Source organism: Carassius gibelio, chromosome A16 (assembly GCF_023724105.1).
Source record: "Carassius gibelio isolate Cgi1373 ecotype wild population from Czech Republic chromosome A16, carGib1.2-hapl.c, whole genome shotgun sequence".
Taxonomy (NCBI): Eukaryota; Metazoa; Chordata; class Actinopteri; order Cypriniformes; family Cyprinidae; genus Carassius; species Carassius gibelio.
In genome coordinates, this window is record NC_068386.1 from 14,286,142 (window position 1) to 14,306,339 (window position 20,198).

The following is a 20,198-nucleotide window of genomic DNA, read 5'->3' on the forward strand; positions in this document are numbered from 1 at the left end:
CTGTCACTTAACTATTGCTAAAGAAAATAGGCCTACTGTTATTTTAGTGTAAACTGAATTTATCATTATTTGAACTTGATGTGACTACTAGAATATATAGGTTTTTCCACTTTGTGTAAATGGCAACAATAAATGGCATCATTGTTCAGTAAAAGACAGCTCAGTGTTGATTCAGTTATGTTCAGTATGTAAAGTTCATTAATTAATTGATGAGTTCAATTCGGCATTAAAGCATATGAATCCTTATTAACAAGATTTTTTTTAAAAAGAATGGTTTTAGCACATTTATTTGTAAGGTAACAGCCTCGCCAGCTGTGCTTCTTCTCGTTCTTATCGGGCAGCACCAATGTTATGGTGAAAACGCTGTTAAAAAAAATGACACGTCTAAATTCTCTCAATCAACTCTGTTCTCTTAAGATAAAGAAATAAAGTCTCTAATCCATAAGTAAATATATTTGTAAGCTTTATATCAACCACTTCCACCTTTCTAGGTTCATTCCTCATTGTTTCTTTGAATAATATTTCGACAAACACAAATAACACACTGATTCCTCTATTCCACAGTGCTCACATAAAACTTGTTGGATGTTTTTTTTATATTATTTTTAAGGTTTTATTCAGCATAGTATGTCCAACCCTAAATCTTGTTAGAATATTTTCCTCTTTGGTGCTTCTTTAAGTCCCTATCATTGTATTTCATAAAGTTGACGTTCTGTATTTCCTTTATCCCATTTATGTTGCCACACAATTACTGCGTTTGCTTCATATTTACTAAGTGAGATAGGGCTATTCATGATCTCCCCATTTTCCAAAGCCTGTTTTCCTAATCCATCAACCTTTATACCCTTTATTCCCCTATGAGCTGGTATCCACATAGGCCTAAATATTATCATAATGTTCATATTCTTAAATCTCATCTCATTTACTATACCCTGTGTACTGTGAAAAGTGAATGAATGCAATGACTTTAATGCGAATATGAATCTGTACAAAGGCTAACCTTTTTAAATTTGAGTCACTTGTAGTGCAGTTGATGTTGCCATCACGATAAATGATCTGATGTTCTCCCATTAACAGAAGTGTTTAATGATGAAATAGTGAAAGCCAAACCAGCTCTCCCTGTTTTAGGATCTTTAGATCCATCAGCAAATGCTTGATATACAGTTTGAATGAAGTCTATTTTTAACAATAGCTACAATGTTTTCAGATTATTTCATTAACTATGACATATAGCTACATATCAATGAATACAGCAGGAAACATTCGTGGAGTTATTGGATTAATTTTCAGTTACGCTTAAAAATAAAAATAAAAATAGGCAGTATGCACTGTGTAGTGGGCAGTACGCTAATGTGCATTGCGAACACAGCCGGTGTCTCGTGCAGGGGGCGGGCTGGCGTCAGTCTTTCCCGTCTGGAGTCTGACGCACTCCGCCAGCCAATAAGCTCATGTAGCACTTCGGCGCCCGAGCCCGCTGTGGAGGCACTAGGCAGGAGTTCTTCAAATAAAGATGGCAGATGTTGTCGAAGGAGACGGCACTTGCTCCGCTGGTCCTTCCACGCTTCACTCGGCGGCTCTCAACGGCTCCGGCATGAGCTCGGGGACCTGCGCCGGCGGCATCGTCGCGACCACGGTCACCTCCGGGCCTCGGCTGGTCCGCATCGTCAAGTCGGACTCGGGCTATGGCTTCAACGTCCGCGGGCAAGTAAGCGAAGGAGGGCAACTAAGGAGCATCAACGGAGAACTTTACGCCCCGCTGCAGCACGTCAGCGCCGTGTTACCGGGCGGCGCGGCAGACCGAGCCGGAATCTCAAAGGGCGACCGTATTCTTGAAGTGTAAGTTTATATAAGACTCGCTTTACAGCGCTGGCCGCCTCCACCATCATCCCCTTGTTCGACAGAAAGCGGCCAGATTTGGTTTTAAACACTAGAGATTAAAATCCATAGTGCTTTGAAGGCGTCTGAAGAGAGAAAAGACGCTGTAATCCAGTGCGACTGCTAACGTGGCTAATAAGTGAGTTGATGTATATTGGAGTAATAAGCTGAAGGTGGCCAGCCTTGACACTCCAGCACTGCATATCCTCTTAATAGTCACGAAAAATGCAACATATTATAAAAATGCACGCTATTTAAATGGCATACAGATGTTCCCGAAGACACATTTGTCCTGGACTGCAGAATGCACTTCTTTACAGCAGGATTTCATATTCTAAGCACATCCCAGCTTGTCATTCAGACATCTAGTATTACAATTATCCCATGTCCTTTAGGTTTTTTTGTGAATATAATAATGTATAAGAATAATCTCCTTTTTTAGAAACTTATTTCAGAATTTCAAGGACATCTTATTTGACTTTTTCATAAATCCAGCCTGCAGTTTCAGCCTCCCTGATCTTAAAGAGATAGTTACCAAAAAATAAAAATTATGTAATCATCTACCAGCCCTCATGTTGTTCCAAAACCAACCCCCCCCCCCCCCCCCCCACACACACACACAGCCAGAATGGCATCCTCAGTCCATTTGCTTTCATTTTATTGAAAAACAAAAAGATGCCTTGAAAGTGAATAGAGACTGTTACAGTTAGTCTTACACCTTATGTTACGTTACTTTAGAAGTGAGTCATTTATGTTTGGAACAACATGAGTATGAATAAATGTTGACACGCTTTATTAAAATTATTATTTCTGGCTGAACTATCCCTTTAGCATCTCTTTCCACACAGTGTTTCTGCCTGTCATATGCAGCATCAGTGTATGTCTGTGTGAATGGCTGCTTCATTTCCACTAGATAAAGAGGTTTGTGTTTGGACGCGCTTGTCTTCATTGCAGATTCAGGTCACATACAGCAGCGTGAACAGACAAGCTCTCTCATTCCCTCTCATCTTGCTGGAGCTGACTGTGCACTGTTCTGAGCAATACTGGGTCAGATTCAAAATAAAGCACATTGGACAAATGTGTTAACGATGGCACACACTTTCTGAATGATCGGCACATCCTTTTTATAACCATGGTGATCTCAAACATTTGCAGCATGATTATGTAACCGCAGACTTGTCTGTGGAATACATTAGGGGTATCTTTTAGGAGGAACATCTGGGTTATATTTGGGTTCCGATTTATAACTTGTTGGTGTTATTGGGTCTCGAATCTCACTGGAGTGGTTCCGGTTGCATGTTGATATTCACAGGGCACCTCACTGATGCTGGCGTTGGTTGTCATGATGACAAGTGGTTTCCGTGGCGCTGAAGGCGACAGAGCTCAGCATCAGTCAGTGTAAACTCAGGACCGAGAGGGGGGCTTAAATCACCAACTCTTTCTGTTTTGCAGGCGTCCCTAAAAACATTTTATCTGCACACAGTGCACAGTTCATATGAAATGCAATGTTTTGCAAAGCACCCTCAGAGACAAGCCCCCTAAACCAAAAGGGCTGGTAAAAAGCATTTTGTCTTCAATTGATCAATCCTGGTATTGATTTTAAGAGAGCAAACCTTTACATTTTGTTTATTTTCAGTGGCTGCATGAAAAGGCAGTCCCTGCCTTCTGCTGATCTGATTTATGCACCTGCACAGTTTGGGTCTTGTTGTTACATTTTAGAAATAATCATTTTGTAATGTATATAGTTTGCAATCTGCATGTGATGCTAGCAACAAAATGACTGTGAACTACAAAATATTGTCAAACAACATTTATATTGAGTCTTCCTTGTGTACTAATATACATTAACAAACATACAACATGACCAGTGCAGCTGGTTCACAAGCAAATTACTCTTTTTTTAGTGAATCAATAAAGATACATCATGTCATGACCAATAGAGCCTGACTCCCAAAGAATAACTTTTATAAGCCAGTTATTTTATTCAGTAGATTAGAATGACAAGTTACCCCTTTGAATCAGTTCAAACTCTATTCTGTTTAATTTAAAGGGGGGGTGAAATGCTCGTTTTTCACTCAATATCATGTTAATCTTGAGTACCTATAGAGTAGTACTGCATCCTTCATAACTCCAAAAAGTCTTTAGTTTTATTATATTCATAAGAGAAAGATAGTCTGTACCGATTTTTCCCGGTAAACACGACCGGCTGGAGGCGTGACGTGTGGGCGGAGCTAAAGAATCATGAGTGCCAGTAGGCTTTTGCGTTGAGAGCGTCCAAAACAAACCATGGCTAACAGTCAGATTCAGCGTATATTTATGATCCAGAATCAGATCCAGAGGCTGAAATTTAACAAGAGCAGCATCAGCAAAGGTGTCTCTGTGTGGTATGTACTGAAACTGTATATATTTGCTTAGCGGTTTTGGAAAATGACTAAGTTCCACTTTATGTCGTCTTTATTTATTTATTTATTTATTTTTTAAGCTGTACATGTGGAAAGTGCAGTCTGATGACAACATCGCATGTTGTTTACTTGATGTGCTTACGTGCTGATAGCTAAGTTAACAACACAGAGATATTTGAAGCAGTTTTACTCACCGCATGCGGTTCCAACACACGATCGTGACCCTTTTTCGTTGGGACTGCATTATCCTTAAGAAATAAACGATATGCAAATCCGGCGTCAAACTGGGCCTTGTTTGTAAAACAAGCATCTTCAAAATGCAGGGAACAAACAAAAACGCTTGCACAACTCCGTTGATGCTCTGTAAAAAAAAAAAAACCTCCATCCACTGGTCCCTTAATGCTGTTTCTCTTTTGGTAATCTGTGCAGGGTTGTCTTGCCCTGGCAACCAAAAACACACTCATTTTGTGACATTTCGCGACGCTCTCGCTCTGATCAGTGAATGTCTCGGCTGTGCTCTGCTATACGGGATCGCACGCTCTTCCGGCAGACGTGCCCTTAGGACCCATATAAGGAAATTCCGCTCCATCTAACGTCACACAGAGCCATACTCAAAAAAAACTTTCCGAAACTTGTGACAAACCGGAAGGAGTATTTTTGGAACAGAAATACTCCTTCAAACTTACAACTTAATTTTTGAAACTTTGTCCATGTTTAGCATGGGAATCTCTCTTTAACAGTGTAAAAAACTCGCATGAAATAGCATTTCACCCCCCCTTTAAAGCATTTAATCATATCAGTGAAATTTGTAGTAATATTTAGTGGGCAAAAAAGGCCTATTGTCTGCTGTGAGAAACCAAACCAAGCAGCTTTCTCTTGGTAAATGTGGCGAATCTGTGTGACCAACCTGAACATGTTGTGAAATTTAAACGGCGAAATCTTTAACCTTCAAACGGAATTCCCAGTTGTTTGGATTCCTGTTGAACTGACTGTATTTCGCCTGCAAAAATCTGCTGAGCAGAAACAATTTCTTTAAAAACAAATACCCGATGGAATCAGAATCAAATTGATGGTTTTTAAATTGGAATTTAATTTGGAAGCCTGTGTTGATACCCATCACTTTAAATCGCTCCGTTCTCTGTGCTCCCGTGCAAACATGTTATAAACAGGCGAATGTACTGTAGATTGTAATGTCAAATATATGATGGAGGCTTAGCTTGTCTGGAAGCAGGTCAGCCTGCTCTGTCTCGTGTTTAATGGAGTGTCAAAAAAAGGGAGATGGTGTGTGTGGACACATTGTAGGTTGGAGCCATGGTCAAAATGCTTCCATGGGCAAAACTATGATTCAGTGGCATGTAAGTAAGGAGGAAGAGTGAGTGTTAAGTTGATTCAGCTTTTCTCTGGGTGGCTGACTGAGAGCTTCTTTGAGCGTCTATGAGAAAGATAGATAGAGAGTATGTCAATACACTGCTGATTGCTGTTGAGTAACTCTTAAGTACTTTGTTCCAACTCTTCAGCACACTGGACATCATGTTCAGACAGGGTTTGTTTTCTGCCCTGAATAATCTCTGAAACCTACATGACAGCCAGAATGAGGGGTCTTTTCGTATTAACTGTATCAAACACATACACACACCACATACATCACAGATTTTGAGATCACACTCTGGTTTTCAGGGCAGAAAATGTAATACCGGTACTTTGAGTAAGACCAGTTCAGTCATCTCCCAAGAACTCTCTCTTGTAATAAAACCTGACTTTTAGCAGAGCGCAAAAATAAGGATTATATTTCTAATAAGTTGGGCTAGTAGCTCAGATTTTTACAAAATATTTTTTTCTTTTTACCTATGCATTTTTATGTTTGATATTTATTTATATTTCTATAAATTGTATGAATGAACATGATATTGGTCTGTACATGCATTGTACAAAGGCACCTACTTTTTTTGTTAATGATTTTGAAAGAAGTATGTTATGCTCTATAAGGCTATATTGATTTGATCACAAATACAGTACACTGTTCTAGTGTAAAATGTGATTTATTCCTGTGATGGCAAAGCTGAATTTTCAGCATCATTATTCTAATCCTCAGTGTCATTTGATCGTTCAGAAATCATTCTAATATGCTGATTTGTTGTTTAAAAATATTTCTTATTGTAAATTTTTTTTTTTTTTAATAATTCTTTGATAAATGCATATTTGGTTTGCAGACCTGCCAACATGTACGCATTTTTCATACTCTGCACACATTTTGACCCATAAGTAGGCTTTACGATTCGCTGCTCTTTAGGTACGCATTTTGTTGCGTCTCGCATTTCGCCGATTTCAGTTTCTATGCAATCTATGACGCTGATTCTGCCGCTGATCCACAGCATGTAAGTGGAGTGAAAAGCTTTCGGCCAATCAGAGCGGTGCATGTTAACCCACCGCCCACCTGCCCCTCCTATCCACAAGCTTAGTTGGCAGTTAGAAAAGTGGTGGAATGGCTTGAAATCTTAAAGTTTTAGATTGGGGCCAGGTGCTGATTAACGTAAGATAAAGGTAACAGTTAGGCTATGTTTAGCCTAATTGAATTTATGGACATTAAAAATTACCTTGACATGACATCATAACAAGCAGTCCAGCTGTGACGAGCTCAGTTCAGTTCACGCGTTCATGTAGGCTAACATGTAAGGGTGGCCCTGCCAATAACGCACCTAAAAGCTTTGAATATTTTATATTTTATGAATATAATTATTAATAAACAAGTGTTTTCTGTATCAATGTCGTGTCGACTGCAAAGATAAAGTTGACGATGCTGTCTCGCGATCTTCGCAGTAGTGAACGCGCCAGAGAAATGCACATTTCATACGGATTAACGTTACATAAGCAGAGAGCAGTCTGTTATCTTTCGTTTTGAAGTGTTCTGTTCAACCCTCTTGAGTCGGTTAACGCGTTTACGCGTTATGAGTCATTTTCTCCTGATAACCCCGAAAAGAACTTAAATTACGCTTTCAGTTTTGATCGTACAGATAAGAGCAAAATCGAATCTGTAAAGGGTCTACTTTTATTTTTATACAGACATAATAACAACAAAACTTTGTGCACATAAAATAAAGATAACAAACAAGGTGTGCTGTCTGCAGCCTTTGTCTGCTGTGATATTCATTTACAAACACGTCATTAAAATGAACTGTAACTCAGTGAATACTCAACGAAGAGACATGAGAGATATATCTATAGAAAGCCTGACATGTCTACTTTTAAACTAAACAAATGGCGAAAACAAATATTCTGTGATAAAGTAATCCATATGAAAACAACGAGATGTCTTGTCCGTTTTTCACATCTCCCTTCATTATCTTCTAATTCGACCACACCCCCGCGCTGAACGGTCTGTTCAGATTCTAATGTTAAATTTAAATAAAGTTTTTATTTTTATTTTACTGTTTGCTTCGCGATGAGAGGAATAAGATATAAGTCACCCCAAAATGTGATGTGGTTGAGTATTTGAGATTTGGATTTCCTCAGAAAAAAAGAATGAAGCACTTTATTCAGCAGAGATAATAAACACGAGTAAGTCTCTTATTATTTATTTATATACTTGTACTAGTTTTTATATAACGTATAAACATTTTACTAGTTAGACTTTTTCCAAACTATAATTCCTGACTAAATGTATAATCAAGTGAAACATTATGAAGTTTAAATAACAATATGCAATATTATACCATTCAAAAGCTTGATGTAAATAATATAAATGTAACAAATAAATGTAACTGTAACAAATGTAACAAACAATGCTGTTCTTTCAATTAATTCCCCCCCAAAAACCTGAAAAAAAAAATATTCTCAGCTCTTTTCAACATTAATAATAATCTATTAATGTGAGAGATGTTTAGTTCTCTGGTGACAAGAAAAGTCATGATTGCCTCCAAAGGCAGCATTTGTTACAAAGAGACTTTCACTGATGCACTACTTAAAAAAGCCAAATCTGCAACCTTTAACAAGTTAAACAATGCAAAAGTTTAAACACTTTGCATGGAAAATTATAAAAAAAAATGTTGTTTGTTTTTAGCAAACTGATTTTGATATTGATAACTGCTGGTTTTGCACATTTATTTAATGTTTTGATTTATTTATTTAGAAAGAATATCCTCAGTTTACTTTTATTTCTGACAAGATTTTCAGGTGGAAGAAGTTTCCATGGGCTATGCCTCCAGTACAAAATGTTCGGAGTGATTGCAGAAATTGTATAACATTTATGGTCTACTTGTATATGTTATGGAGTAACTAATAAATCTTAATTGGTGAAAGGATATTATGTGCATAATATGTATTATAGTGTTAGGTATCTCATAGGTTTCTCACAGATGTGTGTGCAACGGTGGAGCATACATTGGCAGTGGGCTGTAAGGTGTGTGTGTGTGTATGTGGGGGGGGGGGGGGGGTGTAGTACTCATAAAATTTCTTCAAGGTTGGCAGGTATGGGTTTGTCGTTTTCAATACTTTCTCACTGATGCTTTCCAAATTATCACTGGTCATTTTTGCAAGTAAAAAAAAAAAAAGCACATCTGTGTTAACAAGCTAGATAAATACATTTGCAGCAAGAAAACCAAACATTTCAGTCTGCAAGGCAAAATGCTTGTACAGGATCAATAAATGTTACATTTTCAGTGGCATCACAGTACTGGCTTGAAAGGGCAAGCATCTGTTCTGTCAACTGGCCCAAATCATGCTCACACATGGCCATGGGCCAGCGGGCCATCCTTCTTGTGGAGCCCTGAAAATATTAGGCCAGATAATAGGAGCTCCAGGCACTCCACCAAAGTAGTGGTTCAGGATTAAATGATATCAGATCTGACAATAACCCTCTAAAATTGACTGGAAACACAAGATTGATAACATTAACCCGTTTACATCACACTGTAATTGTCTGTGAGTACACGCTTAATTCTGTAACCAGATCCTTTCTTCTTTCCTTCCATCTACAGAAATGGGGTGAATGTGGAAGGGGCCACTCATAAGCAGGTGGTAGATCTCATCCGAGCAGGAGAGAAAGAGTTAGTCTTGGCCATCCTGTCGGTTCCTCAGCCAGAGATGGACGGCCTTGATCCCGGGGACGATGGCTCATCTCAGTCCTGCTATGACTACAGCGACAAGCAGGCCGTGCCCATCTCCGTGCCCACCTACAAACATGTGGAACAGAACGGAGAGAAGTTTGTAGTGAGTGTTTAATCTGCTCTGGCCACTTATGCCTCTGTTTGGTTTGATGCTTTTTCTCCAGATGATTTCAGGGTTATTTTTTGACAGCATTGTGTTTTTGTGTCAGGTCTACAACGTGTACATGGCAGGCAGGCAGTTGTGCTCAAAGCGTTATCGGGAGTTTGCCATCTTGCATCAGAATCTGAAGAGGGAATTTGGCAACTTTGTGTTTCCCAAGCTGCCGGGGAAATGGCCTTTCTCCCTGTCTGAGCAACAGCTAGACGCTCGCAGGCGAGGGCTGGAGGAATACTTGGAGAAAGGTAAGAGAAGACAACAAAGGAAGGTGCTGTGAGATGAAAATCTGGAAAAGAACTGTTTACAGATCTTTCTAACATTTCTCTCTTTCTGTTTCTCGGCCTTTCCCTCTTGATCTTACCAGTGTGTTCTGTTCGGGTAATCGGAGAGAGTGACATCATGCAGGAGTTTTTGTCGGACTCTGATGAGGTAAGGTTTTGTGTATAATAGGGCTGTCAAGATATTATATTCATTAAACGATTATCAAAGGCACAATTATTCGCAATAATTATATTTTAATATTTATAGAAAATTTGGGGAAAAAGTAATCACACCTAAAATTTGAGTGTAGTGAAGCTGAGAAAGAGTTTGTAACCATAAACCGTATAAAATGTACAAAAAGAACAATGTTGATTTCTTTATTTTTTTTTACATAATCAAAGAAACTTCAACGTTTGCTTTCACCTGTCATTGCCTTTGATTTTGTGTGATGGAAGTATGCATACTTCATTGTCTTTTTTCTGTTTTGTAATGGGTGACAACAGACATTCAACTGCAATACTGCCACCTACTATGTTGGAGTGTCAACAAGATAATTACCAACACCCTAGTTTGTCCAGCAGAGCGCTTCATTGTTTGCCACGGGCGATCTGGATGTAATGCTTTAAAGCTTAAGTCTATGGTAAACCATTGAAACTTTGAATGGCCTTATCTCCGTAAAGGCACTGCAAATCCACACCAAATTCAGGGGATCCCATAACCTCGAGGAACCCTCTCGAACCTGAATCGAGTATACTGTAAGTCTCGAGGCCCTCTTTGAATAAGACCACCCCCGTGTTGATAGCACCTAGGGTTCGGGAGTTATGGGTGGTTAAATTCGTGGTCCACCGCCGACCGATCTAGTGATCCCAGGGAGCTACTGCAAGTGGGGAGTTGTGTTCGAGAGTGTTCCTCGAGCTGAAAGGATCCCCCGAATTTGATGTAGATCCAGCATCGCGTTCGCGAGATAGTGACACCAGTCAACACTTTCACTTCAGTAAGGAGGTCTCTTGTTCAGGCAGCAGTATTCAAGCATTGTCTCATTCAACCGTAAGTGCCCTATATAATGTCACACTTCACACTTCTATAGTAAGTTTTCCTCTGTGTGTGAAGGTGTAGTGCAAATCCATGAATGAATATTCTCTCTCTCTCTCTCTCTCTCTCTCTCTCTCTCTCTCTCTCTCTCTCTCTCTCTCTCTCTCTCTCTCTCTCTCTCTCTCTCTCTCTCTCTCTCTCTATATATATATATATATATATATATATATATATATATATATATATATATATATATATATATATATATATATATAACCCATATCAGTCTAGCTCTAATGTTAACAAATGTGTACTTTTAACATAATATTAATATGTTTAAAACATCACTGTTATCATCAATACTGGTGATATCAAAACACTCAAACTGTATATGTTGAATTTCCTACTAATATTTATTTACATATCTATCCAACGATTGCCATTAGGGTCATCTGATCTTAAAAAAGTAGTATGAAGGATGGCAGTTTGGTGTGTTTTGGCTGTGCTCATAGGGTGATTGCAAGCAGAAACAGGAAGTATCCGTGTACCATGGGCAATGTCTGTTGCAGTTCATCTTCAGTAATCACATGACCACTCTGTCTGGGAATGCAGGGTTTGATTATTACCCTTAAAGCGATGGTTCTCAACCTTGGGGCCAAGACCCAGTAGGAGACTTACAGTACATGCATACAATGTATATTTTATGTGCGCACACATACATAAATAACTGTAATTACAGATTCAGTGGTAATAAGATATAGGATGTAAAACCTGATAAACTAAGGGGTTATAGGATTTAATTGCTTTAATATATTGCTATGTATATTTTAATACATTCTATTTTTGTAAAAACCATAAATGGCTGAAGTATCAGGGCTCTAAGTAGCATTCTGCAGGCAATGATAGAACTTTGAGAAAACTATACAGAATGTCTTTCCAAAACAGATGGGCCTGGTTTTATATCTGTTTGGTTAAATTTATGAAAAAGCAGCATTTGAAAATGTGGCACTTGTGATGTTGTTTGTATACCCATTTGCATGTTCCATTGCTTGGCTGTGAGTGTGAGGCTGTACCTGTCAGGCTGTTTCTCTAGTACACGGTGGACAAGCAGCCTGAAGCACTGCTCTGTCTATTTGGACTGTATTTTTAGGACTCTCTCTCATTCCTCCTAGAATTATAATGGTGTTTCTGATGTGGAGCTAAGGATAGCCATGCCAGACAAAACTACAGTTACGATCCGGGTGCGAAAGAATTGCACAACAGACCAGGTCTACCAGGTACAACGTTTAATCATGCAACATTTTATATCAAACACAACAGTTCCCAAATGCATACATTGCATTCTTCCACCTGTCTTTTTCAGGCTGTTGTAACAAAAATTGGGATGGACAGCATTACTGCAAGTTATTTTGCCCTGTTTGAAGTCATTAACCACTCCTTTGGTAAGAGTTTGCCTCTTTTTCCAGAATGACAGTCTTGTATGCCTGTGTTTAGTAATAACTGAACTAAAATAAAATTGTGCTGAACAGAAAGGAAGATGTTTTGAAGTATGTTCGCAACCAAATATTTTCTAGTCCTGCTAACCTTTTTTTTTTTTTTTTTTAACTGTTGAAGTCAGTGGGGACCAGGAACTGTTTGGTTACACACATTCTTCAAAATATTATCTTTTTTTGTTCAGCAGAAGAACAAAATTAATAGAGCTTTTGGAACAACTATAGTGTGAGTAAATAAGGACTGAATTTTCATTTTTGGGGTGAACAATCCATTTAATATTCATATTTTTAGATGCATCCTAAGACATGTTATGAAATTTGACCTCTAGTAGAACTGCTTCTGTCACTAACTGAAATTAATTGGGTATGCATTTTAAGTTTTATAGTTTGTTTGTTTGTATAATGGCTGTGATTTTTATGGAAACAGTTCTCACAATTGCTGCCTTTTATTTCTCAGAATTTAAATGGTTCTTCTGTTAAGCTCTATTTGACAATTACCTTTTTATTCGGAGGCAGAAACAAGTTTTTATAGATTTTAATAAAACATACATGTATTTAAATCAAAAGCACGTGTCAACACAACACATGAGTAGCTTACTTTCTTTTGTATGTGTGGGGTTTGGGAGCTCACGGGCTGTTTAATTGTACAATCCTCTTTGTTTACTAATCTTCTTATCCAGTCACTTAATGAAGGCAAAATGTGCATGTGGTGTGTGTGTGTGTGGCAGTAATTCATGTTAACAAACATTAAATGTGATGTGTCTCACAATATTGCTGTAGTAGAATCTGTAATTGCCCCCATAATTATCCCATCAGTTAGTTTGTGTGTGCTCTGTCTTTAGCATTTTATTTCAAAGAAGTCTCTAATACTCACCAATGCTACATTTATTTCTTTATTTTTATTATTATTTATTTAATTTTTTTATAGCTAAGCTGAATTTTCAGAAGCAATTACTCCAGTCTTCAGTGTCACATGATCCTTTAGAAATGTGGTGCTCCAGAATCATTTAATTATTTTTATCCCTTATTTTATCATATTATTTTATATGTTGAAAACTGATTTGCTGTCTAATTTTTTTATGGATAACTTGATGCATTTTTTTAGGGTTCTTTTCAATAAAAAGTTCAACAAACTGCATTTATTTAAATTTAAAATCTTTCGAAAGCATTTAAATGTCTTTACTGTGATTATTTGGTTAATGTAATCCTTGCTGAATAAAAGTATACATTTTCCTCACAACTATATAGTATCTATTAAATCTATATATATATATATATATATAATATTCATGATATAAAGTGAAATATGATGATGAATGAAGTACATAATAAAGTCTTCCTATAAATACCCTGACTCTTCATCTTTTACACTTCCTCTCTCTGTCCCTGTTTCTTAATGATTATCTTCCTCTCCATCTCTGTCTCTCTCGATCTCTTAGCACGCAAGCTGGCCCCTAATGAGTTCCCACATAAGCTGTATGTGCAGAACTATACATCTGCCATCCCAGGCACCTGCCTCACACTTCGCAAGTGGCTCTTCACCACAGAAGAAGAGATTCTGCTCAACGACAATGAGCTGGCCATCAACTATTGCTTTCATCAGGTCTGCATACATGTGTGTTTTCAAGCAAATGTGTGTTTGTGGCAGTGTGCTTTCAATCTGTACTGCTGTATGTTTACTTGTGTCCTCTCTCAGGCTCTGGATGATGTGAAAAAGGGATTCATCAAAGTGGCAGAGAAATCCTACCAGCTCCAAAAGCTCACTGAACAGAGGAAAATGACCATGGTCAGTCTCCAAACCATGCAGATTCGCAGTTATAGGCAGTGGTGGAGGTCTGGGGGTTAAAGGCATAGGTCATAAAAAAAAATGAAAACTCTGTCATCACTTACCAACATGTCCCTGTTTTCAGTGGAAAACAAAAGGACAGTTTTTAATCTTAAGTTAGATATCAAATATAGCAGGTTTGACCTCGTGAAGTTTGATTTGAACATCTGATTTAAGAGTGAATGATAAATACTGAAATTATGGTCTGTTTATCCCACAAATCTATCTTATGGATTCAGAAGACTTCAAATACAGAATTTAAGAGATCCTGTGGACAGCTTTTTTGGTTCCATTGAAAAAAATAACAATGTAATGATTTGGAATTACATTAAAGTGAGTAAATGACAGAATTTACAATTTTGGCTTGAGGCAAAAAAGGATACATATTATATAGTTTATCAACTTATATTATTGTTCAATTAGATTATTTTAATTGGGATATTTAATTGTTAATGTTTTACATTTTGTATACTTTTGTCATCGTCTAGTGCTCTCTATACATTAAGTTTTAATTTAGTGTGTACAATTATACATGTAGTTATAATTTTTATACTGCCCACAAGTAATATAAATATACACTACCATTTAAAAGGTGTGATAAGTATGGTTTTTCTTGAAAAATTCATATTGTTATTAATCAAAAATGCATTAAATGACCTCGTAAAGCCATTTGTTAGAAAATATTTCGAATTAAAATAAATACTGATCTTTTGAACATGGTTTCCACTAAAATATTGAGCTACAACTTTTCTTACTTTCCTAATAATATCAAATGATAAATCAGCATGTTGGAATGATTTCTGAAGACTGGAGTAATGCTTAAAATTAAGTTTTGCATTACAGAAATAAAATAAATGTTTAGATGTATTAATATACAAAACCGTAATTTTAAATGGTAATCTTTTTGGCAGTATTACTGATTTTACAGTATTTTTAAAAAGTTTTTTTTTATGCAGTCTTTTGTGAGCATGATTTTCAAAAGCATTCAAATGTCTTACCAACTCCATAATTGTGAATAGTAGCGTAATAGTAATAAAATGTATCGGATATCATCATAACACATTGTGCAATATATCTCAAACTGAAAAGTGATTGAATCTTATTGCAAGTCTTTCCTGTACCCCCTCCCTCTGCAGTATTTAAGTATTCTGAGGACTTGTGAGGGCTACAATGAGATCACTTTCCCGCACTGCTCCTGTGACTCACGTAGGAAAGGTCACGTTGTTACAGCGATAAGCATCCGCCACTTTAAACTCCATGCGTGCACCGAGGATGGCACTCTAGAGGTGAATGTGCTTACTTTGTTGGAGTAAAAACACATTAGAATACACATTTTTACACATTAGAAAAACAGTTCAGATGCTAATTTTCTTTTTCTAAATGATTTGCTCATTCTGTCGTAACAGAATCAGGTGATAGCTTTTGAATGGTCGGAGATGCAGAGATGGGACACGGATGAAGAGGGAATGGCTTTCTGTTTCGAGTACGCGCGAGGGGAGAAGAAACCTCGCTGGGTCAAAATCTTCACTCCATATGTGAGTCCCAAGCGAGCTCCTTGCATGATTCACAAGGCTCGACAGTTAGGACTGTGTCTTAAATCTTTCCATTTGAAACATTTTTACATATTTAAAGATTGAGTCCTGGTGCTAAAAATGTCTTTCTCTTCTTAGTTCAACTACATGCACGAGTGCTTTGAGAGAGTCTTCTGTGAGCTCAAATGGAGAAAAGAGGTGGGTACTTCAGGTCTGAGTGAGAGTCTGCTTGCTCTTTTTGCTTTTATTGATTGATATATTTTTGTCAGGTTGAGGAGGAGGCCATAGACAAGGACAATAAGAACTGCAGTAAAGATGGTATGTGTGGTAAGGTAAGGCTCTGCCTGCCTCCAGGTTGAATTGTGGACATTAATGTCTGTCCATAATGTGTGCTGTGCTCTGAAACCCGTCCCTCTTTAACAGAATATCTTCCATCTGTTGAGACACAGAAGGGATGGAGGCACATGAACGAAGAGATCATCTCCTCTTGAATTCTGATACACGCACACGTACACTAAAAGCTGCATACAGAGACTCAGAAAACATTTAGAACCAGTCCCATATTCTTAAACGTACTCCACTACTGATACACACTTACTGAAATAGGAAGATACGAAGCAGGAAATAATACAACCACAGTATAACGATCAAAATATGGAACTACGGGAGACTTTTAGAGACTCACGCCATCATTTCACTGGACTGGACAGAATTCTGTTGGACGTAGTGACTGCCAGGGAGAGATGACACTGAAAGACTGTGATGCTCCAGTAGACAGACATGGTGAAGTGATGTCTGATGAACACACCCTGGTCGTTGACATGGCACCGGCATTTGTGACTAATTCACAAGACGCGGTCTTCAGATGCAGACAGCTGAGAGACTGAACTGTGCTTCTGTGGAGTGTGTCAATATAAAGACGTGTAAAGGTCGGCGGTCTGACTAATGCGTCATCCTGACAGTAACACGCGCACCTGTGAGGGGCAGGGATGCTCTCCCAGAATCTATCAATTCAACAAGCAAAAACCATTACTCCATTTTCCACTTGGACAATCAGAGTGAGAGAGGGAAAGAGAAAACAAGCCTTCTCAAGTGAGTAGAAACAAGGGCAAGAGAGACGGATCAATACTTTCCATGCTTTTCCACACTAATTTGTCTCTTACCTCACTATTACCACTGTGTTGGTTGTAGGTTTGTACAGATTTTCAGCCTTTAGCTGAACCGAGGTCTTTAATTTAATTCTTGTGTGTGTGTGTGTGTGTGTGTGTGTGTGTGCTCTCATCTGCCTTTTATTCTCCAAAGCAGTATTTGATTGCATTAGCCATCGTCAGGCCCAGATGGAATTTCGGTGCTGATTTAATTGGAAATTTCTGCTGGTTAAATGTGCTACAATTGGTCAGTGACGTGATGCTCTTTTTCAAATTTATGTTTCAATGTCTTGTAAAAGGCTTTTGTTCTTTCTGACACAGTATTTGAAGGCTCCTAGTATTAGTTTTACTAGCTAGTATTATTATTAAATTGCTTTTGATATGCTTTGCTTTAATTATTACAATGCTGCTTGTTGTCAAACTCTTTTATTAATTAAGAGTCGGTATATTATGTGCATTAGTCACAACTGTTCTAAAAATGTCAAGAACTGTGTAGACTTAATTACAGGAAAAAGCTCAAACATTTGATTCTTCATTTATTTTTATGATTATTTTAATTGAACTATAAATTAAATAGTTTTTAATCATCCTGGGGCCACGTGAGAAGTTTGCAGAGGTGTCCCCAGACCTCTGCTTTAGAATCACTGATATACATATTTTTCCATACCATATGAAACAAACTTTAATATAAAAAGTGATTTGAAATACTATTTTTTTTTTTTTTTTACAACTTTTTTTAATGGGCATGTCAATGACCCAAACACAGCTGAAGGTAACTTTATTAGTAGCTGAATGCATGATCAAATAAGACATTATTGTATAATGTTTAAAATGAACGCTCAAGGGCTGGTGAATATGAAACTGCAGAGATTCTGTGTGGGTCTGGTCATGGCTGTAGAACACCTGCCCACTGATCATCTGTACCAGTGCTGTGTGGGTGTTCACACTGCTTATATATGACTTGAGTTGTATTAAGTGTTAAAAATGTGAAGCACTGACTTGGAAAGCCAGCAGTGTTAGTTATATGTTCATATTGGGCTGTTTAGTTTATGAGTTTCAGGATGCAATGCCTTCATCCGGCAGTAGGTGGCTCTGACCTCACAGGAAGCGGTCTGCATCAAACCAGATGTGAGTGTTTATCCTTTGACTGACTGTTTTTCAGTGTTACTTATTGTAGCGCTGGCGCATACAAACCTGTCACTCCAGAGCAGTCATGACATGTTTTGCACTTTTTAAATGACATGTGATGTGTGTGATGCGAGTTAAAGACTGACAGCTTGCCATTTCTGTCCTGCACTGTTCCATTATGTTTCTCGATCATCGCATTCATTGACTTTAAAGGGATATTTTGGGTTTTAAACACAAGATGAGCCCATTTGATGAAACTTTTGCCACAAAGACTATTACCACCAAAAGTATTATACAATACATATTTTATTGTGAAATCACATAATTTTCTGTTGTTTTGAAGCTATGGTCATTTCTAAACCCTGAAATGACTGACACAAACAATTTTTTTAAGCTCAAATACTGCAAGTTTTACCAAAATACTGCTTTGTTTTGTTTTTTAATAAAATACGTTTCATATTTCTGGTTTTAAATCTTCTCAAAATTGTCTCCATGTTAACTTTTTTTGTTTCTTTTTGTCCCCCCTTGAAATAAAACCAAAAGGGCAAATCAAAAATATTCACAGATTCATGCAAAGCCTTTGCATAAGCATATGGTTCAAATATCTCTTATTTCTTGACAGATGGTTTGTCATAGACTCCAAGATGAGACTTTACCTGTGTCTGTGTGTATCTCTCCCCCTCTCTCATGTATTCTCTCTATCTGGTTGTCTTTCTCTATTGACTGATACTTTAATTTATTTGAATATGAAACTCAATTACAAATATCTCTGTGTACAGTATTTTCAGCGGTGTGAGTTTTTGAGTAACCTTTTCAAAAATAAGGCACAAATGCATTTATAAAGTGACAGTAAACTGAAATAAGCAATGGGGCACATACTGCAAAAAAAAAAAAAAAAAAAAAAAAAAGCAAAACGAGCCGGATACCTGGAGGGGGTTTTGAAACCGAAATCTCAAGCTGATATGACTTGATGTAAAAGCAAAATGTTTGGTCATAGCATTATGAAATGTAACATATTCTTTTAAATAAATTGATTTATTGATTCAACGGTTCTGTCTGACAGTTTATTATTATTATTATTTAACCTTTTTATGACCTCTCAGTAAGATACGTCTTCTCTGAACCGGTGACAGACAATATCAGAGGTGCAGGGGAATAGTCCACGTACTGTAAATCAGAAAGATGTGGGCACGAGGTGCCACCATGTAAATAATGTAGCAGCCATATAAATTGTGAACGGGATTAGTAACACTAGTGTTGCTCTCTGTGGGTCATGTCACTGACCTTCACCCTAATGATTTTATCAGGCACTTAACAATTAAAGAACAAATGGGGCCTGAAATGCAAGACGGCTTGTGTCACTTCAGTTCAGTGTGAGTGTCAGGTCTTGCATGGGTTGTATTGCCTTTGCCAGCTCAGGTAGTTCAACCCGCCACCGAAACCTGCTGTACGGGTCTATTAAGTAATAACAGAGTCTGTCATGTACACCTTTATAAATGTCTGGTTAGATTTTCTCACCAAATCAGACAAAAGAACTGGATGCAGGGGTTTCTGCTCATTCCCCCAGTACCCCATCTTACAATTTTTAAAGGCAGCTTTATAGATGTATTGTTTATTTAAATCAAGATGCATTTATTCATTTATTTCAAAATCTAATTATAAATGTATATATTTATGAAAACATATGTAGTTGATTATTTAAGCTCTTAATTGCATCCAATATATTTACTTATTTTTATAATTTAAATTTTTGTATTTTAGTTAAATATTTTGTTTATTCAAAATCCAAAAAAGTGTTTATTTAAATAATAAAAAACGTCATTTATTATTAATGAAATATTTAGTTAGTTGATTCAATCTTTTTAATACTGTGGTTATTTATTTATACTAGTAAAAAAAATATAGCCTGAATAAGTCACTTTGGATAAAAGCGTCTGCTAAATGAATACATCTAAATGAAAATTTAAGGGATCCCAGACAGATTAATACCATGATGATATATTATATTATTCATAATCATCTAAATATTTCACTTGGTATGGATCAAAACAAGGGTTGTAGACAGACAAACAAACAAACAAATAAATAAAAAAAGATATTTTTAAGGCATGCATTACACAAATAGTTATTTTATTTAATAAATAACCAATCATGCTGTTAGGATCTTTTTTTATTATTATTATCATTACTTTTATTAGCCTATTATTTTGAAAAAATATACAAAGATTCAACTCACAAGTACA

At 37.2% G+C, this 20,198-nt stretch overlaps 1 protein-coding gene across 2 annotated transcripts; it reads left to right on the top strand.

Annotated features, from left to right (window-relative positions):
* The first annotated feature begins 1,351 nt into the window (after positions 1 to 1,351).
* Positions 1,352 to 19,002, top strand: LOC128031090 (sorting nexin-27-like). 2 transcript variants are annotated; one of them, XM_052619322.1, is made up of 13 exons: positions 1,352 to 1,836; positions 9,251 to 9,482; positions 9,589 to 9,781; positions 9,901 to 9,965; positions 12,002 to 12,106; positions 12,193 to 12,271; positions 13,762 to 13,925; positions 14,019 to 14,108; positions 15,284 to 15,433; positions 15,554 to 15,682; positions 15,818 to 15,877; positions 15,949 to 16,011; positions 16,103 to 19,002. In XM_052619322.1, the coding sequence occupies exons 1-13, from the start codon at positions 1,511 to 1,513 to the stop codon at positions 16,145 to 16,147; spliced, it is 1,701 nt and encodes a 566-aa protein (XP_052475282.1). In that variant the 5' UTR covers positions 1,352 to 1,510; the 3' UTR covers positions 16,148 to 19,002. The 2 variants fall into 2 exon arrangements, with proteins under 2 accessions (XP_052475282.1, XP_052475281.1); XM_052619321.1 differs by having other exon boundaries at positions 15,949 to 15,997.
* The last annotated feature ends 1,196 nt before the right edge of the window (positions 19,003 to 20,198 follow it).